Source organism: Neovison vison, chromosome 14 (assembly GCF_020171115.1).
Source record: "Neovison vison isolate M4711 chromosome 14, ASM_NN_V1, whole genome shotgun sequence".
Taxonomy (NCBI): Eukaryota; Metazoa; Chordata; class Mammalia; order Carnivora; family Mustelidae; genus Neogale; species Neogale vison.
Genome location: NC_058104.1, coordinates 16,906,245 through 16,934,205, shown reverse-complemented (window position 1 = coordinate 16,934,205; position 27,961 = coordinate 16,906,245). Strand labels below are relative to the sequence as shown.

The window sequence follows — 27,961 nt, the reverse complement described above, 5'->3', positions numbered from 1 at the left end:
AGCCGTCTAAAACAAAAACACAACCAGAAAAACCAGCACACTTAATACGTACAGCAGGAGGGCAGGCTTCCATGTCTGTGACGCCATCTCCAATCATGACTATCTTCTGAAATTGAAATTTTTCCTTTAAAAGTTTAATAACTTTTCCTTTCCCACCAGATTCGGCAGTTGGCTGCATCTCATCAAAACCTGCATATTCACCTTAAAAAAGCAGTTAAAACACTGTCAGCGACCCAAAGAATTATACCGGTAGAGCCAGCTTTGTGCACAGATGATACCCTCACTTAAATGTCACCGAGAAAGCTAAAAATGGCCCTCAATAAAGTGACACAGCCTGGATGTCCACACCTCTCCCCACCCTCCCACAGACAACTTTAAAGTACAGGTCCCTCTTGTTGAGGTGTTTAGGTCATCAACACCTTAGGGTCAATCGGTTTTACCCTCTAAGCTGTCAGAGCTATAATTCTCAAACCTCACTAAGGGGGCAGAACACCATGAAACAGTAATAAATCGAAGTTTTAAAAAGTTAATATATAATTTCATCTAAGAGGAGATTCCAACTAAGATTTGATTGATTTTCTTTCTTATAGTAATTCTCACACTCCCTGCCTACTTTTTCTTTAAGATTTTATTTGACAGAGAGAGATCACAAGTAGGCAGAGAGGCAAGCAGAGAGAAAGAAAGAGAGAGAGAGGAGGAAGCAGGCTCCCTGCCTAGCAGAGAGCCCGATGCGGGACTCGATCCCAGAACCCTGGGATCATGACCTGAGCCGAAGGGAGAGGTTTAACCCACTGAGCCACCTAGGGAGCCCCCTGTCTACGTTTTTTAACAATCTCTACCTGTAGACCCTTCAAAAATGTTCCACTAACACATTTACTTTTTTTAAATTAACATTATTTGGTTATAAGGCTGTCATCCACCTGTGGCCATCACGAGAGACCTCCTGAAATGGCAGGGATGCAGCTGCGGACCTGTGATGGCCCAGAGAAGAACCGGCAGGCCCTTCAGAGCCGGGAGAGCAGCGACTCGTGGCCAACAAACCCTCTTTCCTGAGCCTAAACTGGTTCAAATACAGAAGAGAGCTCAAAAAATGGAACTGTAACACATGACAAAACGAGTCACCTGGGTACACAGGAATCAAGTGCAGGCACTTATACACCGAGAGAGATTAGATGGACATTAAAGCCGGGAGAGACGATGGCCTAAGTCTATTTCACAGAGCAAAGGATCCCAAGGAGCAAAAGACACCAGTAGAGAATCCTTCATCTCAAAAAAAAAAAAAAAAAAAAAAGAGGGTATGATGTGAAGTGAAATAAGTCAATCAAAGAAAGACAATTACCATATGATTTTACTCCTATGTAGAATTAAAAAACAAATCAGAAGATCATAGGGGAAGAGAGGAAAAAATAAAATAAGACAAAGTCAGAGAGGAAGACAAACATAAGAGATGCTTAACTCTAGGAAACAAACAGGGTTGCTGGAGGGGAGGTTAGCAGGGGAGATGTGGCAACTGGGTGATGGGCATTAAGGAGGGCACTAGGTGTTCTTTTTTTTTTTTTTTTTTAAGATTTTATTTATTTATTTGACAGAAAGAGATCACAAGTAGGCAGAGAGGCAGGCGGGCAGGGGCAGGAGGGGGTTACAGAGAAGCAGGCTCCCTGCTGAGGAGAGAGCCCGATGTGGGGCTCGATCCCAGGATTCTGAGACCATGACCTGAGCCAAAGGCAGAGGCTTAATCCACTGAGCCACCCAGGCGCCCCTACACTGGGTGTTCTATACAACTGATGAATCACTGAACTCTACCTCTGAAACTAATAATACACTATATGTTAATTAATTGTATTTAAATTAAATTAAATCAATTAAAAAGGAGAGAATCCTTCATCTCAGTGTTTAACTCTGAGGCTGCCTTACTTAAGGTGCATTCCAACAGACATTACATAAGATACTGAACACTAAAACTAACAAGAAGGAAAAATGGGATTCAATTCTTACCATTAAAGTAGAACTTCAGCCTATTGGCAAAAATATTGGTCGACGGGATATTGAGCTTTGAAGCAACATGCTCTACGATGCTCCTAAAGCCACCAGATATTAGGAAAACCTGAACATTTCGCTCTTGGAGGCGACTTACTAGCTCCCTGCAAAAGAAATATAAAACACCAAAATCATTACTAAACATGAAACATGAAAAGGAAACTAAAATACATTTTCTTGTTCGCAAAGCATATGCCCAAATACATTGGACAAGGTATACTGCTTGGTTAATTATAATGTTTTATGTATTTTTTAAAAGATTTTATTTATTTATTTGAGAGAGAGTGAGAGCTACAGAGAGACAGAGAGAGCACATACAGAGGGAGAGGGAGAGGAAGAGACTCCCCACTGAGCAGGGAGCCCGATGCGGGGCTCAATCCCAGGTCCCTGGGATCATGACCTGAGCTGAAGACAGATGCTTAACTGCTGAGTCACCCAGGCCCCCCATGTATGTTTTTCTAAATGCACTTAGAAATTAATAGGTGGAGGCACTAGGTGGCTCAGTCATTAAGCATCTGCCTTCAGCTCAGGTCATGATCCCAGGGTCCTGGGATGGAGGCCCAGATCAGGCTCCCTGCTCTGCAGGAAGCCTGCTTCTCCCTCTCCCACTCCCTCTGCTTGTGTTCCTTCTCTCTTTGTGTCTCTGTCAAATAAATAAAATCTTTAAAAAAAAAATAAAGTTTAGGGGAAAAAAAAAGAAATTAATAGGTGGGACTGGACTGCTTAAGAAACCATCCCACAACTCAATCTGCCCATGAACCTAGAAACAGAAAATGAGGAGGAAACTTCGGCTCTCTCTTCGGAGAAAGGGAGGGCAGATGACTTGGGCAGACCCACTCAGACAGCACCACACATAAGAGCTGAAAGAGGCAGGCAAAAGGCAGCGCTAGAGCCATAGTGAGATGCTTTCAAGAGGATATGCCCCAAAATGCAGGTGCTGACGAGAGACGGTACCAAGACCAGGGTTCCTCTTACCTTATGCCTGGGGTCAGGTGTGGGGGGTGCTCAGCTATGAGCCTTTGCACCTGTTCCCTAGAGGGCTGGATCAGAGCTAAACGCTCTGTGAGGGCAGCCTTGAAAGGCACTGCCCCACCCATGGCTCGCCGTGTCCTAGGAGGAAGAACCAACAATCAGACTAGGCAAGTCAGATGTCCCCCAAGTCCACACCTTAGCTCCTCCAGTGTCCACCTATGAGGAAGGTGCTGCCTAGAGCCCCACCACACAACATGCTACAGTGCCACAGCAGCGAGGCCATGGGAATAAACTTACTGCAGTCTGCTTGAGAACCACATTAATATTTTGTGGTCACATCTCACGTCAAATGCAGCTGAACATGAAATGTCTGTGACCTGGTGACTGCAGGCAGCAATGGGGAGGGCAGGAGGGAGGGAAGGGTCTCACCTACACATAGACTAAGAGACTCTGAACCCAAACTAGCTTTGCAGCCAGCCACTAAGGCCACACGGTCAGCCATAACACAAAGCACTGGACGACTGGGGATCCCCGTGGATCTCCATCCCCACCCCCCATCATCTCCTCTGGTTAGTTATGGTCATCGTTTCCCTCACTGGGTAAGAGCCTGTCACTCATATTTATTTAGAGGCAACTATTTTCTTCTGCCTGTATAAATGGGTGACTGGATGATGCACACTGGCGAATTCAGCCCTGAGTGACGGAAGAAGCTAACTTGCCCAGGGTTTGCTGTCAGGGCCTAAAACTCAGGGAATAACGGCCGTGGTCCTGCATGCCACCCAAACACTCCCTTGCAACTCTTTATCACTTCATAAAGTGAATAAATACTATTCCTACATTTCTGACACGGCAGCCTCAACACCACAGACTTTGGCTAGCTCATCAATTCCTTCTTCTCTGATGACCGTGCTGTCAACATCAAAGCACACTGCATCTGCGGAACAGAAGAGTTTCCTCAACTCTGAATGGGAGACCATCCTCGCAAGAATCTTCCTCCTACAACAGAAAAAGACAGACATATTTAAACATGCATCACCATAAAAAGATCCAATTAGGCCTACTAATGCCAATATACTTTGATCTGTATCAAAGTCAGCATATTCCACATAAACATGGACTCATGGGCTCATTTGTTGTTGTTGTTGTTGTTGTTGTTTTTAACACAAAGTAAGCACCATCTAAATGTCAGGCTCTTGGAATACAAAGATGAGCAGGACCAAACTCTTCTCCGAGGAGCTCAGTCTGGTGAAGGTACCGACTTACAAATATATATCACATTCAACCAATATTCGACTATTTTTGACCTGACAATGACTGCAGAAAGCCAAGCGCTGAAGTGGAAATGTGCATAAGATACTAAAGATACTACAGGCACACAGAGAAGATAATTGCGCTTGCCTATGAGACAGGGCTTCCAAGGGGACAGAAGCTCAACCCAAATCTTGAAGGGTAAGTAGCCTGAGTGGGTTCTCCAAGGGCAGGACATCAGTTTGGTGGGTGCTGGGAGTAGGGGGCAGGGAGATGGAGGCTAGAAGAGAGGATAATGACAGCAAAGAGAAGAGCAGGGCCCAAGGCAAGGAACAAGAATGATGGCTGACATTCTGGAAACTGCCCACTGGAGTCCAGCTGCTGGGCAGGGCACCAAGGGGGGCTCTGGGCCAGGCTGACGGGTTTGGATTTTAACATCTAGGTAGTAGAAAATCCTGAAAGGCTTTTTGCCACGGAAGAGAGTTCAGAGCGGAACAGCACATTTGTCAGTCGGCCATACAAAGGGTATGGCCTGACGGAAGTCACCAGAGAGTAGAGAGAGGGGGAAAGAGGGGGGCTGAGGACAGAGCTCTCAGGAGCAGAAAGGGTCAGATCAGGAGCCTGGGAAGGAAACGAGGTCGAGACTCACAGGAAGGGGCTGAGAGACCACAGAGCTGCAGAAGCGATGGAGGGCAGTTTCGAAAGGGATGTTGTGGGTTTTTATTTTTTAAGAAAATCACTGGACCAGAATCTTGGGGGTAAATGGGATCCTAAAGGTTCCCCAGACCCGTCTCTCATCAAATATGTCCCATATGAGGCTACACAGATGATGCAAATCATCTGTATTTAGAACAGACACTGCTGAAAACAAACCCCAAGGAGCTGCAGTGCACCTGGCAGAAGGGTCCAGGGCAAAGCTGACCTGGGGGAAGAAACGTTTTATATTTTTAACACTTTTACACCAGGAGGAGGCAAACTATAGCCGGTAGGCCAAATCAGCCTGTTTTTGTACAGTCTGTAAAGTAAGAGCAAGTTGTTTTTGGTTTTGGTTTTTTTATTGTTCTTCAAGTAGTCTCCACACCAGCACGGAGCCCAACACTGGGCTTGAATTCACAACACCGAGATCAAGACCTGAGCTGCGATGAAGAGCGGGACACTTAACCCACTGGGCCCCAGCCTCAGGCATGTCTATGTTTTAAATAATTAAAAAAAAAATAGAATAAAACTTTGCGACACACAGAAATTGCATGGGTTTCAAAATTCAGTGTCCATAATTAAAGTTTCAGAAGAACACAGCCATGTTCACTGGCTTACATGTCCACAGCTGCTTTCGCATAACACAGCAGGTGGGCCGCTGCCGCAGAGACTGTAAGGCCTGCAAAGCCTAAAATATTTACTATCTGGCCTTTGACAGAAAAACTGCAGACCCCTGTTTGGAACCCTTATAAAAGAGGGCTCTTAATGGGAAATTGGAGTTTCACTGGAGACCCACTGACAAGGGGGAAAGAGAAGACAGTCCGTGAATCCAGTAAGATAATAGAGTATTAAACTCTAAACTAACATCAGCCTCAATGTGAATTTAGTTTCCGTTAAACAGACTGAGCTCCTTTGCAGGTTGCTTCTCTTCTATTCTCTTAATGTTGTAATGCCCACAGTCCCCGCTCCCCCGCCCCGCCCCCCCCCACCCCCCGCCGGTCTTCTCCAACCATATTCACTCCCCAATGGAATTCATCCGGGCTCATGGCTTGAAATGTCATCTCTGGGATGGGAACTCCCAGATGTGTACCTGGAGCCCAGTCCTCTCTCCCAAACTCTCAACTCCAACCACCTACCTGACCTGACTCACATGTCTGGGAAACACCCCAAATACAAGCCTAAAACTGAACTCCTGATCTCGTCCCACCAAAACTGCCATTCTTGAATCTACCTAAAGGTAAATGGAACCTTTAGGATCCTATTTACCCCCAAGATTCTAGTCCAATTATTTTCTTAAAAAATAAAAACCCATTCTCTCCCTTGATGGCCCATGTCCAAAATTCCTATCCAATCATTCAGGAAACTATGTTAGTTCTATCTTTAAAATCTAATCAAAATCAAGGGGCTCCTGGGTTGACCAGTGGGTTAAGCCTCTGCCTTCGGCTCAGGTCATGATCTCAGGGTCCTAGGATCAAGTCCCGCCCACATCCGGCTCTCTGCTCAGAGGGGAACTTGCTTCCCCGTCTCTACCTGCCTATCTGCCTGCTTGTAATCTCTCTCTCTGTCTGTCAAATAAATAAATAAAACCTTTTAAAAAAAAAAAGTACTTAATCATATCAGACCTAATGATGCCCTTGGTAAACCATTCCCCATCATTAGCATATCAATTAACCATAATATCTCTGTTATTCAATTAATTTATGCCCTCCATGATTTGGATCCTATTTCACCAACCTTCTCCCCCAAGACAAAACACACACACACACACACACACACACACAACTTATGTTCACGATATACAGAAGATGTCTTGTTCCTTAAATATGTCATGGTTTTTTAAACCTCTACGCTTTTGCAAATGCTATTCTCTCTGCCTGAAATCACCTAATCCCACATACTCAGTGGGCAAATTCCTATTTATTCTTCAAGATGATAATTAAATAACCTACCTTATACTACATTATCTCCTTCCTACTCCTTCAGAGAATTAATTAATCATTCCCATTCCTCTCCTTGAGTGAAATATCTTTCATCTTTATTTCCAGGACCCCGTAGGTATAAAGTAAATGTTTCATAAATTAAACAGAGTTGAATCTAAGAAGTTATTGAGAACTTAGAACTGAGATTATTGTTCTCAACAAAACTATTCCAATTTAGGGGCGCCTGAGTGGCTCAGTGGGTTGGGCCTCTGCCTTCGGCTCGGGTCATGATCTCGGGGTCCTGAGATCGAGCCCCACATGGGGGGTTCTCAGCTCAGCGGGGAGCCTGCTTCCCGTTCTCTCTGTGCCTGCTGCTCTGCCTACTTGTGATCTCCCTCTCTCTGTCAAATAAATAAATAAAATCTTTTAAAAAAAAACCTATTCCAACTTAGAGTGCTATTAGCCTAAAATTAAAATCCTTAACCAGCAATGATGACTATCATGAATGAAACAGAATGGACATCATAAATTCTTAAGTTGGAAGAAACTTCACAGCCATCATTTAGGTCTGGCCCCATGCCTTTCTGTAGGAATGATATTAATGTGTCCATTTCACAGATTAATGACCAGAGGTATAAGGAAGTTAAATGACCCAGGTGACACAGCTCCTAAGCGATGGCTAAAAAACTAAAATTTGGATCTCAAATGCATACAGACAACATAAAAGGTGGTACATAAATTAAGATGTGGATAAACTGAGAGGCAGATAAATTAAGCAGAAGTAAATAAGGTTAAACACTGGATAGGAGCCTATCTGGACTGAGGAAATGTCAAAGATTGCCATGAAGAATTCAGACCGGGGCGCCTGGGTGGCTCAGTCGGTTAAGCGTCTGCCTTTGGCTCAGGTCATGATGCCAGGGTCCTGGGACTGAGCCCCATTTTGGGCTCCCCTCTGCTCTCCCACTCTATCCCTCTCCCCACATGTTCTCTCTCTCAAATAACTAAAATCTTTAAAAAAAAAAAAAAACAGACCAAAGTTCTGCTAGCTGGACAATGTGATGTGTGATGATTCATTAACAATGAAAGAAGAAAGTCTGCACATTCTTTGGGAGACCAGTGGATAGAAACAAGTTTCATAAATTGTCAAATCTCCACCAAGCCAGGGAATACCAAGGAGCCTCTTATCCCACTCTCTGTGGCTCAGTAACCACCCACGTGGCACTGGTCCAGAGGGAATCAACGCACTTCACATCACATGGAAAGACAGCTACCCCAGCACAGAAGAGCACAGACGGTCTGTCAGCAGAGAAGCAGTGCTTAGTACAATGCAATCCCCCTGAGCATGGAGAACGAGTCATATGTAAATGGAGGGAAAGCCAGGAGCAGACAAATTACCTAAGAAGAGCTAAAATGAAATATACCTAAAAAGTGCTAAAATGAAATAAACGGGACAGGCTCAAGACTGTGCATGAGGCAACACAACATAACTAAGAATGGGCAAGACTCCTGAGAAGGACTGACGGGCTCCTGAAGTCTCAAAACTCCTAACCCGAGAGCCAGTCCACACTGCCCCCCTGCGCCTAGCCTTAGACCTGGAAAGTACAGAACGGGCATCATCTCCAAGAGGCGCAGTCTTACTGAGATGACCAGACAAATCATTATTGTTCATGTCTGAAAAGCCAGTGGCTTGAGCTTCTCCCCATCCACAGACAAAACAAATAGCTTCAACCAGACCATCAGCCTCAAATATGGAAGGAAACACACATTTCCTTAAGTAGAGTGAGGGCTGACTTCCATATCCCCAGATGAACACGAGTCCTGACTTAGGACTCAGAATTGGCGACACCTCCCATGGTGCACTATAGTGGTACCAAAGGCAGAGAAAATATGATGTTTGAGACAAAAGTGGCACTGAATTTACTGGGAAGGCGGAATCTTTCTCCACACCCTCCCTGGGAGACAGAGCTGGATTCAAAACCTTAACTCTGCCCACAAAATGCTCATGTCAGGGGATATGCCCTCCACACCAGGGGTTACACAGGTTTCAGCTCCCTGCTCACACTCAAAACAAATGGCCTGAGCCTCCCCTAGCCCTTCCCAGCTCACACCATAAAATGCCCTGCCTCCTTATTTACTGCAGGTTGCCTTTTTTCTCAGCTCTCCACCAGGAGCCATTCATAATTCAGTCAAAATTCTCATGTCTACAAGGGGGAAAAAAACATCTGGTAAGTTCAGGTGCTTCCAAGTAAATTGTGAACCTTAGAATTTCACATACACAAAACTCCTTGCTAGAGAATGGACTCTGGATCCCTCACATATGGCCCTGGCAGGGGGACAGGACAGGAGGCAGAAGAAGTCCTGGTGGAAGGGTATGTGCTTTGACATGGCAGCTCCCAGGCCCAGTCAGGACCACTGAGCCCCTCCCTTCCACGGGTCAGAACAGGTCTCCCACCCGCCCGGCGCCCAGCTGGTCTGTCTGGGGGAAAGAGAGGGCCAAATGGTGAAGAAGCCTCTGAGGACGACCCCTTCTTACCCCCAGCTCCGAAAGTACAAAAGCAAGTTTTCCTTCAGGGCCAGGCTTAGGGGGTCTGATTTTAAATAAGAGGGAAAAACCTCTTCACCCAGAATCTCTTTGAACTCCTTCATCTCTGTATTTCATGAGAGGCATCCAAAATCGCTTCAGCAGCTTACTCTTTGTCAGGACTGACCTCTTACCTTCACCTGTGTAAGAACAAATGCAAGCTGGTACAGAGATTGTGGAGATCAAGCACATCCAAGAGAATAAACCTTACCAGGCTTAGATGGATGTCACCTTGCAGAGGAGCGGGGAGTTGGCTTCAGGTCCTCCAGGCACTGCAAGAAGGCACAAATGCAGCCTGAGAAGCTTCTGGGTCAGAGGAGAATCAAAGAGACTCTGGTAAGTAGGCCTAGGGTTCCCAGTCAATGCACTTATAGTGTATTTTATGACTCAAAAAAAGTATAGCTGTTCTGGAGAACCTGAGATTTTACGGATCTCACATACATGACAGCAGACAGTTTTATTCAGATGAGGAGGAAACTGGTAATGATAAATGACAACAACAAAAGACAAACCAGACTCACGTTTCTCCAGTGCTGGATTCCTGGGAAATGACACTCTTCTCTCCCTGCTTCTTTCCTGAATAAAAAATGCAGCATAAAGCTCTGACTACGAATCTCTTTACAAGAGATCTTGAGAGTTCTGCAAGATGAGAGCCTAGAAGGAGAGGAGGAAACGAACATCAAGGTCCAGACACAAGAGAAGAAAGAGAAACTGTCTAGCTTCCCTCTCCCCACTGGCAGGATTAGTACGAAGAAGGGTCAGATGCAAAATTCCCTAAGACTGCTTCCCTTGCGAAACGCTTGACTTCTGCCTCCTTTCCACACTGCAGAGGAGTAAACACATTATTTTCTCTGGCTTTGATTCTGCAAAAGCCTCAGGTCTGACAGGAAATCACCTAACCCAGTTAGCAGAATGCCAACGAGAGGGAAGGGGGAGAGGATCTACTGAGAGAACAAAACACAGAGTGCTGACTCAGGTATATCCCAGACTCTGCAAAACAGATCCTTCTGTCTTCAAAAGGAGTAGACACAGTGGCCAACACGCCAAGAACAGTCAATGAAAAGTTCCGTTGCCCAATATCGAGGGAACACAGCCAACAATTTTGAATTATAATCCTCATAATTAAAATTGTAAGTACAAATAGATAAAAGTACCAAAACTCAGAAGAAAAAAAGATAAAAGAAATAGTTAAGAAGATGAGGCAAGAAAATGCAAAGAGTCTGAAGAGGGGAACCATAATGGCAATAAATAATTCAGAGGGTTCAAAATACAGACTTTGCATAACCTTTCTCTCATCCAATTTTTGAGTTGGTCTCAAAAGCAAAGAAAAGGAATGTGGCTTCCATCTTGGCCCAGCCTCCCTCCCTGCTCTAAGGAAAGGCAGTTACCAGGTTGGTAGCTGCCCTATGGTGAGGTCCATGTGGCAGAACTGGAAGGGGCCCCCAGGAAACAGCCAGAAAGGAACTGGGGCCCTTGATCCCACAACCCTCAAGGAACTGAATCCTGTCCCCCATGTGAATGAGCGAGGCAGATCTCCAATAAAGCATTCAAATAAACTGGACTTGGCCAACGTGACCTCCCAAATTTTAAACCCATAGAAACTGTGAAAAAATGAATGTTTGTTTTAAAGCTGCTAAGTTTGGGGGTAATGTGTTAAACAGCAATAGGTAGCTAGAATAACAGCTTTGAGGTAGGCAAAACTTTCTTAAATAAAGCGTGAACAATAAAAAGAAAGCATGATAGAATGAACTTCCTCAAGATTAAAAACTTGCACTTGCTCTTCAAAAGATACCATGATGGGGCACATGGCTGGTGCAGTAAGTTAAGCATCTGACTCTTGATCTCAGCTCAGAACCATGACTCAGGGTGGTGAGATCAAGCCCCACATCAGGCTCCACACTGGGCGCAGAGCCTCCTTAAGACTCTCTCTCTCCTCCCTGCCTCTGCTCCTCCCTAAAACACCCACCCCCCCCACAACAACAACAACAACAACAAAAGATACCATAATGGGAAAAAAAAAGAAAAGAGAAAAGAAAAGAATAGGAGAAAATACTTACCATACACGTATTTGACAAAGAACTTGTATCCAGAATAAAGAACTCTTACAAGTCAGTAATAACACAGCTTATTAAAATATGAGTAAAAGCCTGGGATAGACATTCCAGAAAAGAAGATTTGAAACTAAACTGAAAAGAAGAATGACTACGATGAAAAAGACCGACCACACCAAGTATTGGTGAGGACAGGGAACCGCAGAACGGCTGGGGATAGGAAATGGTACGACCATTCTGGAAAACATTTTAGTGGTTTCTGATGAAGTTAAACAGAGGTTTATCCCAGAGAAACCCAAGCGCACTCTCTTTGTGACAGCCCCAAACCAGAAAGTCCACCGCGGATAAGCGTCCACGAACGGGGGGATATCCCCACACAGGAACAGTACTCGGCGACCCAAAGGAAGGAAGGGGAACCACGCGCCGAAATCAGCACAGAACACGTGATAGTGAGAGAAGCCGCATGCAGCAGGATTCCGTTCACAGGACGCGGTGCAGAACGACGCTATGATGACAGAAATCAGGTCAGGAGGGCTCGGGGGTGGGGCGACCGGGCTGCAAAGAGGCCTTGCGACCTCTTCGGGGGAGACGGAAGTATTCTACCTGCTGGCGATTTTAAGTGTGTAGATAATCTCGAAATTCACCCAAATGTACACTCAAAATGGGTGCGTCCTGTTGCGTCGAATTCTACCTCAGAAAACAGCAGCTTTAGAGAGGTCACTGGCATGCATCCAGTTACCTGAAAACCTCAACCGTCCCGACGGCTCGAGGTCACCCACGCGGCAGTGAGGGCCCCGCGACCACACCGCGCACCCACCAGCAGCTGTCGTAAAACCGTTCCGAAATCCTGGACTTTGTCCCTTCCTCCCCGGACCCTCACGGCCGCGCGGGTCAGCCCAGCCCCGGACGAGCAGCTCCGCGCGCGGCGCCCGTGAAGCAGACGCCGCAAAGCTTCTCTGACGAAGCGGACTCAGTCCCTGCCTCGCGGCGGTCGCTGGCGGCAGCGGGTCCGGCAGGTGCTCCCCGGACACCCCAGCTCGGCCGGGAAAGACGGCCCGGCCGGACGCGCGCCGACCCCCGACCTCGCCCCGGCGACGTCCCGGTGCAGGATTGCATCATTCATTCCCGCGGCTCGGGAACCGGCGGCGGGGGAAGACCGGGGGGGCTCCTCAAGAGTACACCGGGAAGCCAAAGCCTGGAAACCCCGCGAGCGCTTCCCCCGCCGCGACCGAGAACGCCGCCGGCCACGGACAAGGCCCGGCTCGGAGACCTGAAGTCGGCACCGGAGCGCCCGGCACGCGCCCAGACTCACCCAGGGCTGCTGCCCTTCCTGGTTCCCGGGCTGCCCTTCCGACTGCAGGCAGCCGCGGGCGCGCCCTGACCCTCCGCCGTGGAGCTCCGAGCGGGGCGGCCTGCGCAGGGTAAGAGGCTTCCCCGAGCAGCCCCGTGAGGTCGGCTTGGCAGCCCGGCGTCCTCCCGGCGGGTTTCCCAGCGGCCGACCGCACCAGGCGGGCGGTGCGCTGCGGGTCTGGGCAGAAGCGCTTGGCCCCGCCCCTCCGCCGCAGACCCGCAGCCTCACCGCCTCCCGGCCCCGCCCCTGGGCGGGGCTTCTCTGAGCCCGCCCCTCCTCCACTTCATGCGGAAGGGGCAGAAGCGCTCCCCGCACGCCACACTAGGAATGAGGGTAAGAAAAAGCCAGGGACTTCTGGGCTCCTTAGGGACCTTTTCTGCAATTAACGGAAGCTTCTAGGGATCTTTTTTGAATTCACGTTTGACCTTCTGTTCTAGGAATGTAGGTCTCCAGGAGAATTTCAGTAACTACTTCTATCATATTATATATCAACCATCACTTAAAAATACATACAGTATCAAAAGTAAAACAACTTAAATTCGCAACTAAAATGCAGAAAGCTGTGAGTGACAAAATGAGTCTGATCCTTTTTCTTTTCTTTTTTCTTGTCATCTTATTTTCTTCTAGGTGTCACTTGCCGAGCTACTTTTAAGTTGACTATAATAAATAAGGGGTGAGCACCTCCAAACATTTACTTTTGGGTCAGCTGGCTGGAGCAGGACAGTGAGGTGCTGCCCTAAACCTCAGGCACTAACAGTTCAGGTTCCCTACAAGTGGTCACTCAGGGAGAGGGGACGCAATTGCTGGAGCAGGACAGTCGGTCACCACATCCCTGCTCTTTGCTACAGAACCTCTCAAAACACAGTTCAATCCAGAAACAAGAGTGCTGCTGCTCTTTAGCCAGGCATGCCCTTGAAGTTCAGCAAGAAAATGGTTGCAGGTTTGGGGCACATCTGGTTTAATTTCTCCCAGATGTGTCAAAGAGGGTTCTGATCTGAAGAATGGAGAGGTGGAATTTTGATGATCTGAAATATAAGGTTAAAAAATGACACCACTGGGGCGCCTGGGTGGCTCAGTGGGTTAAGCCGTTGCCTTCCGCTCAGGTCATTATCTCAGGGTCCTGGGATCGAGTCCCGCATTGGGCTCTCTGCTCAGCAGGGAGCCTGCTTCCTCCTCTCTCTCTCTGCCTGCCTCTGCCTACTTGTGATCTCTCTCTCTCTGTCAAATGTATAAATAAATAAATCTAAAAAAAAAAAATGACACCACTAATGGGGGAGGGTAAAATAAGGGGGTCTAAAATAACAATCTAATTAAGAACCTGTTTATATTTTGTAGTAATTTAGACATCAGTATAATAAAAGATGTTAAACACCAAATATTTGTATATAAGCATAGACGGTAATTGAGTATTTCTAGGGGGAAAGAAATCCAAGTACAATAATGTGGGAAAGTATAATTAGTTCCTGCTATTATTCATATTTCATAGATGCTTAATATGAAACAGATTTCAAATAAAGTATTTGCACTGAATAAAATCTGTCAGCTACTCATGGTCTCTGTACCTACCTCATAGTCACTCTGTACTAACACTTGGGTCATGAGGTAGCAGTGCTCTACAACACAACCACACTGAAAAAAAAAAATGTTAGGAAGGAAGCTAATGGGTGGTCACAGATAACATGAAAGAATCACAAAGTAATCTTGCCTAACAAGTCATAACTATACAAGGAGATTATAATATGCTTCATCGTTGTTCTTCAGGAACAATGTTAAATAGCACATGTAAGCCAAATGCAATGCAGTATTAGTTGCACAGCTTTAATCATAATTGGTGAGTAAAAAGTAATACAGGTAATACTAGTAGTATTCCTGAAAGGTTTCCTATATGTTACATTTTTACAAGCTAACATATTCACTGATGATTAACTGTGTTAGGGTCATGTACTTTTTTTTTTTAAGATTTCATTTATTTGGGGCACCTGGGTGGCTCAGTGGGTTAAAGCCTCTGCCTTCGGCTCAGGTCATGATCTCAGGGTCCTGGGATTGAGTCCCACATCGGGCTCTCTGCTCGGCAGAGAGCCTGCTTCCCCTCTCTCTCTGCCTACCTCTCTGCCTACTTGTGATCTCTGTCTGTCAAATAAATAAATAAAATCTTTAAAAAAAAAAAGATTTCACTTATTTATTTGAGAGAGAGAATGAGAGAGCATGAGATGGGGGAGGGTCAGAGGGAGAGGCAGACTCCCCATCAAGCAGGGAGCCCAATGCGGGACTTGATGCCAGGACTCCAGGATCGTGACCTGAGCAGAAGACAGTGGCCTAACCAACTGAGCTACCCAGACACCCTAGAATCATGTACTTTTTTAAAAAATAATTTAGTGCTAATAAAATAGCCTTCTAAAATAAAGTAAGTTGGAACAATCACTCCAGAAAACAACATGATATCGTTCAGTAACACTGAACATGGACATTTTCTATGACCCAGCAATTCTACCTCTGGAATGCTCTCAGATGAAATTCTTGCACATGAGTAGCAGGAGTCACATTTAAGAATGCTCACAATACTGTATACATATAAATAGTCATTGACCAGAAACTTTAAAAAGAGAGTATCGTTTAATATCATAAAGAACTTACAACATAAAATCCAGGGTGGCAGTTATTTCTGGAAACAGGAAAGAAAATAAGACTGAGAAGAAATTATAGATTTCTTTAATGGCAGTGAGTATAAATACTTTTATATCTCTGTGCATATATATAAAATATTTTATGATATATGTGGTATTTGTATATCAATTCATTAAGTACCAATACATTGAAATATCATGTTTTTAAAGAATGTAAAGAAAAATACAACTTAATGTAAACATTAACATTCAAAAAAAGTCACACCATACACGTATGTCCATGACATGTCCTGTGAATGAGGCAGACTTCAGAATAATATATAGTGGTCTATTCCCATTTTTGAAAGAAGAAAAAACTCTGTGCATGTCAATAGTAATTCTGGTGAGCAATTAATCCTGGGGAGTAAAAGGAATGAAGAATTTACTTTTCTAATTTTTTTGGTTTCATATTGGTTGAGATTAGTTTAAAAATATTTATTAGTTTTGTAATGGTTTATGAATCGATTAAAACTAAATGCTTTAGGAGTAGGGAGCATGAACTACATGAAGGTGGCCAAAAGGTACAAATTTCCAGCTATAAAATAAATACATTATGGGTATGTAATTAAAAAGAGAAAAACTCAGGTTTTTTTTCCTCCCAGCAAAACCCAATTCTTTCCTCCTATGTTGACTTTTACTACTTACACAAAACACTTTACTTCTGGTCATGAAATGTGGAAGTTTCACTAGCTGTGTATCCTATTATCCTAAATTTAACTCAATTCTGACACTATCTTCTCAAACATAATATCCCACAGGTTAAGGGCTCAGTCCCACAAGACTGTCCCCATCCACATACACATTTCAGATACCAGTTATCATCTGTGTTTCTGACTGACTGGCTCTAGATTAGAGGTTCCAGCGACCCCCTCCTTAGGTCTGACTGATTTGCTGGATCATGTGCTTTTTCAGAACTCAGAAACACTTTTACCAGCTTACTGCAGCATAGAGACGAACAACCAAACAAAGAGATACACACAGGGTGAAGTCTGGGAGAGTCTCAAGTGTAGGAGCTTCAGTCCCCATGAAGCTGGGGTGTAGCACCTCAGGGTGTCCTACAACCTAGCGGCTCTTTGAACCCCATACACTTTTGGGTCTTATGGAGTCTTCAGAGGCATGATCGATCAGTAACTCCATTTTCAGCCCTTCTCTCTTCTCAAGAGAATGGGGGCAGGACTGAAATTTCCAAGCTTCTAATTATGGACTGGTCTTTCTGGGGACTAGGTTTCATCCAGAACCCCACCCAGAGGTGCTCCATTAGAACACAAGATGCTCAGGGCATCTGGGTTGCTCAGTGGGCTGTCCAATCGAAGCAGGAGCCATAGAGGAAATACACACATTGCCACCTGAAACATGGGGGAGAAACACCCTGGTTTTTCATTTCCTCTCATCAGGGTTTCTCCTGGCTAAATCTACCTAGAAGCCAGCTGACACGGGGAACCCAAGGGGAAATGTGTTTTCCGTAGGTGTCAGAACAGAGCAAAGGAAGAGCAAGGAACAGATATGACAAAGGCAGGCCAAGGAACAGCGCAGATTACAAAGACCTACAAATAAGTAATAAAAAACTAATTCCAGGGGCGCCTGGGTGTCTCAGTGGGTTAAGCCACTGCCTTCGGCTCAGGTCATGATCAGCAGGGAGCCTGCTTCCCTCTCTCTCTGCCTGCCTCTCTGTCTACTTGTGACCTCTGTCAAATAAACAAATAAAATCTTAAAAATAAATAAATAAATAAATAAATCAGGGCTTCTGAAACTTTAAAAAAAAACAAACTAATTCCAGGGGTGACTGGGTGGCTCAGTGGGTTAAGCAAGCCTCTGCCTTCGGCTCAGGTCATGATCTCAGGGTCCTGGGATCGAGCCCCACCCACATAGGGCTCTCTGCTCAGTGGGGAGCCTGCTTCCCCCTCTCTCTCTACCTCTCTGCCTGCTTGTGATCTCTGTCAAATAATTAAATAAAATCTTTAAAAAAGAAAACAACTAATTCCAGTAGAAATATGGGCAAAGAACATGAATATGCAATTCACTAAAGGCCAATAAACAAACAAAAAAATCTAATTAAACTAGTAAAGAAATTCAAAGAAAAATAATGAGTTACAAATTTTTTCACACATACACAAAGATGAAAAAGGTTGATAAGGATGCAGGAAAATGGGCCCTTATCGGCAGTGTGAATATAAATGCGTGCAATTTTTTAACTTCTAGTTACCCATCCCAAAGAGCTCAATCAATGCAGAAATATTTCTCTTTCAGGGTGTTCATTAGATAAGTTAAACAATTTATGTTATGTATATACCATATGGTATATATATGTATGTATGGTATATATATATATATTATACAATAGAATACAACATAGCCATTTAAAACGATGGTAAATCTGTATTTATTGACAAAGAGCTTTTGGACAAATTACTGAGTAAAAATGCAGAATATAAAGCAATATATACAGTATGAACTTATTCATATAAATCTGTATGTAACTGGAAGATATTTGAAATGTTTACTAAAATGCTAAATGGCTGCCTCTCGATGATTTTCACTCTTCCTTGTACTCTTTTGTGTTACTTGAATCTCCTACATGGTTACACATTAAGTATTACATTTGTCATTCGGGTAAACATACATAAAGCTATCCTTATAGTGGAGAAAAATAGGAACACTTACATTATAAAGCAGTATGATTACAATATAAAAAGTGCAGCCATTCATGACTGAATCTTCCCTCTCCTCCTAGAAATTCTACAAAGCAATGGAGAGTTGGTTGAGGGGGACCTGAATATCCTGTATTCCACAATACTAGAAGAAAAGCCACTAGAGACTCCAAGGCCTGAATAAGGGCCACCAAAAGCAGCAGAGATTGGGCAGCAACGCATGGGGGAGTGGCACTTGGGAGGTCATAAGGGAAGGAGCAGCAGCAGATCCCAGAAAACACCAGAAAGGAGATTCCTTGAGGATGAGAAGTTCACATGAAAATGAAAATACCTGTTGTTCAAAACAACCAGAACGCACACAGCGATGAGAAGTGAGGCTGCACTTAGGCTACAAGAAACCCAGTAGACAGAGAAGGTACACAGTATCCAAAAGAATGTCTTGGAAACCAAACAGGATAAATCTCAGAAAGTAGATAAACAGCTCACCTCAAATGCAGGCACTATGTTTCCTGGGTTCAGTGACCAGTGACAAAGCCAGAGAGCACAGGTATGACAGCAGGTATGGGCCAGTTTAGGACAAGAAAGCAAAGGAAGAGAGGCTACACAAAAACTGCTAAGAAAAGCCACACTGAATGAGGCGGTGTGACCATGGCAGCTAAAAACTTGGGCACTGTTCAGCCTGGAAAACTACCTTGGGCCCTCTTGCCCTTCCTTCGCAGGAGATCCCTGAAAATCATGGGTCCTAGAAAACACAATTCATTTAAAAATGGATTAAAAATGGGTGCCTGGGTGGTTCAGTTGGTTAAGCTACTGCCTTTGGCTCAGGTCATGATCCTGGAGTCCCATATCACGCTCCCTGCTCAGGGGGCTGGTCTGCTTCTCCCTCTGACCCTCCCCGCTCTCATGTTCTCTCTCTCAAATAAATAAAATCTTTTAAAGAAATTGATTAAAAATAAAGAAGAACAAAGTGACAAATACCTTTGTCATGAGTTAAAACTGTGTATGTCCAAAATTCATATGCTTAAGTTCTAACCTCTAGTACCTCACAATGTGAAAACAGTTGGAGATAAGGCTCTCAAAGAGATGATTAGGTCAACATGAGGTCCTTAGACTACACCCTAATCCAGTCCAACCGGGAACTCAAAACAAAGAGGAAAGCTGGATGCATGAACAAACTAACAATCAGAAATGTGAGTGCACACAGAACAAAGATTCTATGAGGACACAGTGAGAAAGCAGCCTTCTGCAAGCCCAAAGAGAAGCCTTAGAAGAAACCAAACATGCTGACACTTTGATCTTGGTCTTCTAGCTTGCAGAAGAGTGAGAAAACAAATTTGTATTGTTTCAGTCACCCAGTCTGTGGTTTTTTTGTTATACAAACTAATATAACTTTTCATAAAAAATTACGATATAAGAATGGTAGAAAAGGACAGCAAATCTTACCTATAGCTAAAAGTACACACCAGAAAACTGTTAGTCACAGAAAAGATGAAAACTAACACTGATTATATATTCTGTTTTGATATTAAAAACACAGGGAGGGGCGCCTGGGTGGCTCAGTGGGTTAAAGCCTCTGCTTTCAGCTCAGGTCATGATCCGGGGATCCCAGGATCGAGTCCCACATTAGGCTCTCTGCTCAGCAGGGAGCCTGCTTCCTCCTCTCTCTGCCTGTCTCTGAGCCTACTTGTGATCTCTGTCAAATAAATAAATAGAATCTTAAAAAAACAAACAAACAAAAAAAAACAGGGAATTGACTCCATCCAAACAAAAATACAAAGGCAGGAGTTCAGGGAAGAGATGACATGAGAAGAGGAAGACAAAAGACAAAACAAAATCTAAGGGAAAAGTCGAAAAGGGAAAATAAAAAAAATAAAGATGAAACTAAAAAAGGACACAAATAAATTAGATACTATGAAAAACCCACTTACCAATATAAAGGGTAAAATGGAGCAAAGCAACCAGTATATAATAATGATAGAGAATTAACCAAACTATATAAAATAATGAAAGAGAATAAAAGAGAAAATGATAGAAAACAGGCAAGGGAGATGCAACAAAAGCATAGCTGAACTTTCCAAAGAAAATAACCAAACATGAGAACAAAATAAGTATTTAAAGATACATAAATAATAGCTAGTGAATTTAAAAATAAGGAAAGACACCACAGAAGAAACCATCAACAGCTTCCTGCTGACCTTGGTGGGAGGCAGTGGCTAAATTTGCATCAGCTCTTTGTCCTCAAGATCCTCCTTTAGCTCCTCCCCCTCTTGGACCTAGTGTCATAGCTCCAGGCCAAGGCTTCCCTGATCTTTCTAGCATCTGAAGGACACTCATCCCATCAAGATGAACCACAGTGTGGTCCTCACTTCTAAAAGCCATTTGAAAGCAAGAGCAGTTGCCCCAGCCAGAGATAATGGTCTCTGAATCAAGCCCAGAGGAATGACATGGGGGAGTTGTGAGAGACGCAGTCTGGAGATCCATAGAGTTCTTGTGGATCTAAAGATCTCTCCAGGAGAGGAGCTAAGATGGCAGAGGAGCAGGGGGACCCTAAGTTTGTCTCATCCCTTGAAAACAGCTAGATAGTTATCAAATCATTCGGAACACCCGAAATATCAGTAGGAAGTCTGAGAAAAATTCTGCAAGTCTCCTGGGAGAAAAGCCACCACTAACCTGGAAGGTAGGAAGCATAGAGACTTGAATCCGGTGCGCTATAGCTAAGGATATGGTGGCAGGGAGAGAGATTGCCTAAGGAGACTACCCCAAAGTATTAAAAACACCAGAGCCAACATTAGAACCTTTAGAGTGGGGGACGTGCCTGGCTTCAAGGTGCTCAAGTGGCGAAGCTGGGTGGAATCCAAGCTGTGACAGTGTGGTCTGAGGATCGCCAGGTTCGCAAGAACTGGTGGTGCCTGCATGCCGAATGGTTCCCAGGCACAGGAGCATGAAAGCCCGCTGAGAACAGTGAGTCCAGGTGCCAACTTTCTGCTCTGGGTTGTCCTAAACTGTGAACCACTGAGCCATCCTGTGACCGCTTTCATGGGTCTGGTTCAGCAAAAGGCAGAAAGGTGGCAAGACCCTCCCTGGGTGAACAGCCTGGGTCTACACCACAGGAGTCCCTAAAAGTTAGAGTTTGGGAACTCAGTGCATGCCCGAGATAAATATGCTCAGACACAGGCAGGGTGAACACTGAGTTCTGACAGAAACCCGTTAGACAAGAGTGATTGATCGCTCTCCTGTAAGGGCTCACTGGAGAGTCCAGAATGCACATTTTTCAGCTCTGGAGCTAGAGAGCTGGGCAACAAGACGTTCATCCCACCCATCAGTACTGAAAGCCCTCAAGGAGCCAAACAGCACGACCTAGTGGACTCCAGAGTCCTGCCTCCCTGTGCACTGGAGGCCCGTTTCCACTAGGGCAAGTTCATCTGAGACCTGTAACAGGTCCCACCCCCAAAAGACCAGCACAACAGCTCATTCACACCAAGTTCACTGATCATAGAGGGCTGCAAAGCTTCAGCTCTAGGGGAAATTTTTACCTGTATATGTTCTTTATTTGGGGATCTAATTTATTTTTTTAAAGATTTTATTTATTTATTTGACATAGAGAGAGTCCACAAGTAGGCAGAGAGGCAGACAGAGAGAGAGAGGGAAGCAGCCTCCCTGCTGAGCAGAGATCCTGATGTGGGGCTTGATCCCAGGACCCTGAGATTATGACCTGAGCTGAAGGCGGAACACCCAGGGGCTGGGATCTAGTTTCTTTCAACAAGGAGATCAAAACACACCCAGGATCTAGTTTTTTTGATTGTTAGTTTGTTTGTTTTCTTTCCGTTGTTGATGATGCTGCTGTTGTTTTTTTTTTCTTTCTTTCTTCTTTTATTTTCGGGACAAAATGATGAGACACAGAAATTCACCACAAAAGAAAGAACAGGAGGTAGTACTCACAGCCAGGGATTTTTTTTTTTTATTTAATTTATTTCACAGAGAGAGAGATTACAAGTAGGCAGGCAGAAAGAGGGGGAAGCAGGCTCCCCACTGAGCAGAGAGCCCAATGCAGGGCTTGATCCCAGGACTCTGAGATCACAACCCAAGCTCAAGGCAGAGGCTCAACCCACTGAGCCACCCAGGTGCCCCTACAGCCAGGGATTTAATCAATATGGCTATAAGTAAGATATCCAAACTAGAATTTAAAACAACAATTATAAAGACACCAGACAGGCTTGAAAAAAGCATAGAAGTCACTAGAGAATCCCTTACTGTAGAGAAATAAGAACTAAAATCTAGTGAGGTCTAAAGTAAAAATGCTATAACTGAGATGAAGTCCCAACTGGAGACCACAAAAATGAAGACGAAAGAAGCAGACAAGTGAACCAGTGATCTACAGGATAAAACTACAGAAAATAATGAAGCTGAAAAGAATAAGTAAAGAAAACTATTACATTATGAAGGTAGACCTAGGGAAGTTAGTGATTCCATAAAGCAAAATAATATCCATAATACAGGAGTTCCAGAAGAAGAGTGGGGGATAAGGGGCAGAAGTTTCACTTGAACAAATTATAGCTGAGAACTTCCCTAATCTGAGGAAGGAAACAGGCATTCAAGGCAAGAAGCACAGAGAACTCCCTTCAAAAACAACAAAAATAGGTCAAAACCTCAACATACTATAGAAAAAATTGCAAATTACAAAAATATAGTGAAAATCCTGAAAGCAGTCTGGGACAAGAGATACTTAACCTACAAAAGTAGGCATGTAAGGCTGGCAGCAGGCCTGTCCACAGAGACCTGGCAGGCCAGAAGGGATTGGCCCAATATTCAATGTGCTAAATGGGAAAAATATGCAGCCAAGAATATTTTATCCAGAAAAGCTGTCATTCAGAATAGAAAGAGAGGTAGTTTCCAAGACAAACAAAAAGTAAAGGAATCCATGAACACTAAATCAGCCCTGCAAGAAATATTAAAGGGGACCCATTAAGAGAAAGAGAGACCAAAAATAACAAAGACTGGAATGGAACAGACAATCTACAGAAACAGCAACTTTACAAGTAATACAATAGCAATAGGTTAATATCTTTCAATAATTACTGAATGTAAATGGACTAAATGCTCCAATCAAAAGACACTGGGTATCAGAAAGAAAAAACAAAGCAAACAAACAAAAGAACAAGACACATCAATATGTTGCTTACAAGAAACACGTTTTAGACCCAAAGACACCTCCAGATTGAAAGTGAGGAGGTAGAGAACCATCTATCATGCTCATGGACATCAAAAGAAAGCTGGGGTGGCAATCCTTATATCAAACAAACTAGATTTTAAACCAAGACTGTAATAAGAGAGGAAGAAGGACACCATATCATAATAAAGGGCTTTATCCAACAAGATCTAACAATTGCAAATATATATGCCCCTAACTTGGGAGTAGCCAAATATATAAATCAATTAGTAATGAACTTACAGAAGGTGCTTGCATGGCACACTTCTGCCTTCGACTCAGTTCCTGCATCAGACTTCCTGCTCAGTGGGGAGTCTGCTTCTCCCTCTCCCTCTGCTGCTCTCTCTCTCTGTCAAATAAATGAACTCTTTTAAAAAAGAGCTTAAAAAAATAACAAATTTAAAGAAACCTATTGATGATAATACAACAATAGTAGGGGGAATTTAACACCCCACACACAGCAATGGATGTGGATTCATTGGATTCATCTAAGCAGAAAATCAACAAGGAAATGAGGGTTTGGGGGGGTTTTTGGTGGTTTTTTTTTTTTTTTCATTAAAAAAAAATTTTTTTTAAGATTTTATTTACTTGAGAGAGATAGAGAACACACAAGAGAGAGCTAGAGAAAGCATGAGCAGGGGAAGGGGCAGAAGGAGAAGGAGATAACCCACTGAGCAGGGAGCCAATGTGGGACTTGATTCCAGAACCCTGGGATCATGACCTAAGCCAAAGGCAGACATTTAACCAACTGAACTACCCAGGTGCCCTAAAACGAGAACTTTGAGTTACACACTGGACCAGATGGACTGAACAGATATATTCAGAGCATTTCATCCTAAAGCAGCAAAATATACTTTCTTCCCAAGTACACATGGAACATTCTCCAGAATAGATCACATACTAGGTCACAAATCAGGACTCAACCAGAACAAAAAGGTTAAGTTCATACCATGCATATTTTCAGACCACAATGCTATGAAACTTGAAGTCAACCACAAGAAATTTGAAAGGACCACAATACATGGAGGTTAAATAATATCTTACTAAAGAATAAATGCCAGGTGCCCGGGTGGCTCAGTTGGTTGAGTGTCTGCCTTTGGCTCGGGTCATGATCCAGGGGTCCTGGGATCGAGCCCCACATCAGGCTCCCTGCTCAGCGGGGAGTCTGCTTCTCCCTCCAACCCTCCCCTTCTCATGCTCTGTCTCTCTCACTCTCTCAAGTAAATAAATAAAATCTTAAAAAAAAAAATGAATGAATGGGTAGAAGGAAATTAAAGAATTAAAAAAAATACATGGAAACAAATGAAAATGAAAACATGACAGTTCAAACCATTTGGGATGCAGCAAAGGCAGTCCTAAGAGGGAACTATATAGCAATACAAGCCTTCCTCAAGAAGCAAGAAAAATCTCAAACACAAAATATAACGTTACACCTGAAGGAGTGGGGGGGAGGGGGGCAGGGCAGCAAATAAAGCCTGAACCCAGCAGAGAAAAGAAATAATAAAGATTGGAGCAGAAATCAATGATGTAGGGGGAAAAAAAAAAACCAACAACAAAACAAAACAGTACAACAGATAAAATTAGGAGCTGGTTGTTTAATAAAAGAATTAGAGGGGTGCCTGGGTGGCTCAGTGGGTTAAGCCGCTGACTTCGGCTCAGGTCATGATCTCAGGGTCCTGGGATCGAGTCCCGCATCGGGTTCTCTGCTCAGCAGGGAGCCTGCTTCCCTCTCTCTCTCTCTGCCTGCCTCTCTACTTGTGATCTCTCTCTGCCAAATAAATAAATAAAATCTTTAAAAAAAAAAATTAGAAAGACTGATAAACTTCTAGCCAGACTTATCAAGAAGAGAAAAGACCTAAATAAATAAAAAATCATGAATGAAAGAGGAGAGATTACAACCAACATTGAAGAAATACAAACAGTTCTAACAGAATATCATGAGCAATTATATGCCAACAAATCAGGCAATCTGGGGGGAATGGATGCATTCCTAGAAACATATAAACTACCAAAACTGAAAAAGGAAGAAACAGAAAATGTGAACAAACCCATAACCAGCAAAGAAATTGAACGAGTAATCAAAAATCTCCCAGAAAACAAGCATCCAGGGCTGGATGGCTTCCCAGCGGTTTTCTACCAAACATCTGATGAAGAATTAATACCTATTCTTCTGAAACTGTTCCCAAAAATAGAAATGTATGGAAAACTTCCAAACTCATTCTATGAAGCCTTACTCCCCGAACTAGACAAAGATCCCACCATAAAGGGGAATTGCAGAACAACATCCCCAATTTTGCGTGGATGCAAAAATTCTCAACAAGATACTAGCTAATAGGATCCAACAGTACATTAAAAGAATTACTCACATGACCAAGTGGGACTTATTCCTGGGCAGCAGAGGTGGTTCAACATCCACAAATCAATCAATGTGATACAGCACATTAGTAAAAGAGAAAGGATAAGAACCACACAATCTTCTCAATAGATGCTGAAAAGTCATTTAACAAAGTACAGCATCCTTTCTTTTTTTTTTTCAATTTATTTATTTTCAGAAAAACATTATTCATTATTTTTTCACCACATCCAGTGCTCCATGCAAGCCGTGCCCTCTATAATACCCACCACCTGGTACCCCAACCTCCCACCCCCCCGCCACTTCAAACCCCTCAGATTGTTTCTCAGAGTCCATAGTCTCTCATGGTTCACCTCCCCTTCCAATTTACCCAAATTCCCTACTACTCTCTAACGCCCCTTGTCCTCCATGCTATTGGTTATGCTCCACAAATAAGTGAAACCATATGATAATTGACTCTCTCTGCTTGACTGATTTCACTCAGCATAATCTCTTCCAGTCCCGTCCATGTTGCTACAAAAGTTGGGTATTCATCCTTTCTGATGGAGGCATAATACTCCATAGTGTATATGGACCACATCTTCCTTATCCATTCATCCATTGAAGGGCATCTTGGTTCTTTCCATAGTTTGGCGACTGTGGCCATTGCTGCTATAAACATTGGGGTACAGATACAGCATCCTTTCTTGATAAAAACTCTCCACAATGTAGGGATAGAGGGAACATACCTCAACATCAGAAAAGCCATATATGAAAGAACCATAGCAAATATCATCCTTAATGGGGGAAAACTGAGAGCATTTCCCCTAAGGTCAGGAGCATGATAAGGATGTCTACTCAACAAAAAGCAATAAAAGGCATCCAAAGTGGCAAAGAAGAAGTCAGACTTCTACTCTTCACAGATGACATGAAATGCAGACTTCACTCAGTCCCAAAAGACTCCACCAAAAAAGTGCTAGAACTGATACAGGAATTCAGCAAAGTTGCAGGATATAAAATCAATGCTCAGAAGTCTGTTGCATTTCTATACACTAACAATAAAGTAATAGAGAAATCAAGGAATCAATCCCATTTACAATTGCACCAGAAACCATAAGACATCTAGGAATAAACCAAACCAAAGATGTAAAGGATCTGTATTCTGAAAAACACAGAATATTTATGAAAGAATCTGAGGAAGACAGAAAGAAATAGAAAAACATCCCATGCGCATGGGTTGGAAGAATAAACATTAAAAATGTCTATGCTACATCCAGATGGCCAACAGACACATGAAAAAGTGCTCCACATCACTCGGCATCAGGGAAATACAAATCAAAACCACAATGAGATACCACCTCACACCAGTCAGAATGGCTAAAATTAACAAGTCAAGAAATGACAGATGCTGGCGAGGATGTAGAGAGAGGGGAACCCTCCTACACTGCTGGTAGGAATGCAAGCTGGTGCAACCACTCTGGAAAACTGTGTGGAGGTTCCCCAAAAACCTGAATAGAGCCACCCTATGACCCAGCGATTGCACTACTGGGTATATATCCTGAAGATACAAACGTGGTACTCCAAAGGGACACGTGCACCCGAATGTTTATAGCAGCAATGTCCACAATATCCAAATTATGGAAAGAACCTAGATGTCCACCAACAGATGAATGGATAAAGAAGATGTGGTATATATACACAATGGAATACTATGCAGCCATCAAAAGAAATGAAATCTTGCCATTTGCGATGACATGGATGGAACTAGAGGGTATCATGCTTAGCAAAATAAGTCAATCGGAGAAAAACAACTATCATATGATCTCCCTGATATGAGGAAGTGGAGATGCAATGTGGGGGGGTTGGAGGGTAGGAAAAGAAAAAACGAAAGAAGGTGGGATTGGAAGGGAAACAAACCATAAAAGACTCAAACTCAAAAAACAGACTGAGGGTTGCTGTGGGGAGGGGGGACGGGAGAGGGTGGTGGGGATATGGACATGGCGGGGGGGTATGTGCTATTATGAGTGCTGTGAAATGTGAAAACCTGGTGATTCACAGACCTGTACCCCTGGGGATAAAAATACATTATACGTTTATTAAAAATAAATAAATAAATTTAATTTTTTTTTAAATGTCTATGCTACCCAAAGCGATTTACATATTCAATGCAATCCCTATCCAAATACCACAAGCGTTTTTCACAGAGCTGGAACAAACAATTCGAAAATTTATATAGCCAAATTTGTACCTAAAGTAA

General features: G+C 43.6%; 1 protein-coding gene across 6 annotated transcripts in view; it reads right to left on the bottom strand.

Annotated features, from left to right (window-relative positions):
• The window catches only part of PSPH (phosphoserine phosphatase), a 41,948-nt gene that overhangs the window by 2,624 nt on the left and 11,363 nt on the right, over window positions 1-27,961 (bottom strand). For 2 of the 6 annotated variants that reach the window (XM_044232623.1, XM_044232624.1), the window contains exons 3-8: window positions 9,975-10,107; window positions 9,665-9,759; window positions 3,847-4,005; window positions 3,013-3,147; window positions 1,996-2,141; window positions 53-201 (exon numbers count right to left, since the gene is read on the bottom strand). In XM_044232623.1, coding sequence (XP_044088558.1) covers window positions 53-201; window positions 1,996-2,141; window positions 3,013-3,147; window positions 3,847-3,986 — 570 coding nt within the window. In that variant the 5' untranslated portion in view covers window positions 3,987-4,005; window positions 9,665-9,759; window positions 9,975-10,107. Of the gene's footprint in view, window positions 1-52; window positions 202-1,995; window positions 2,142-3,012; window positions 3,148-3,846; window positions 4,006-9,664; window positions 9,760-9,974; window positions 10,108-12,816; window positions 13,042-27,961 lie in introns of those variants that run through there. The other 4 variants (XM_044232625.1, XM_044232626.1, XM_044232629.1 and 1 more) reach the window with 4 other exon arrangements.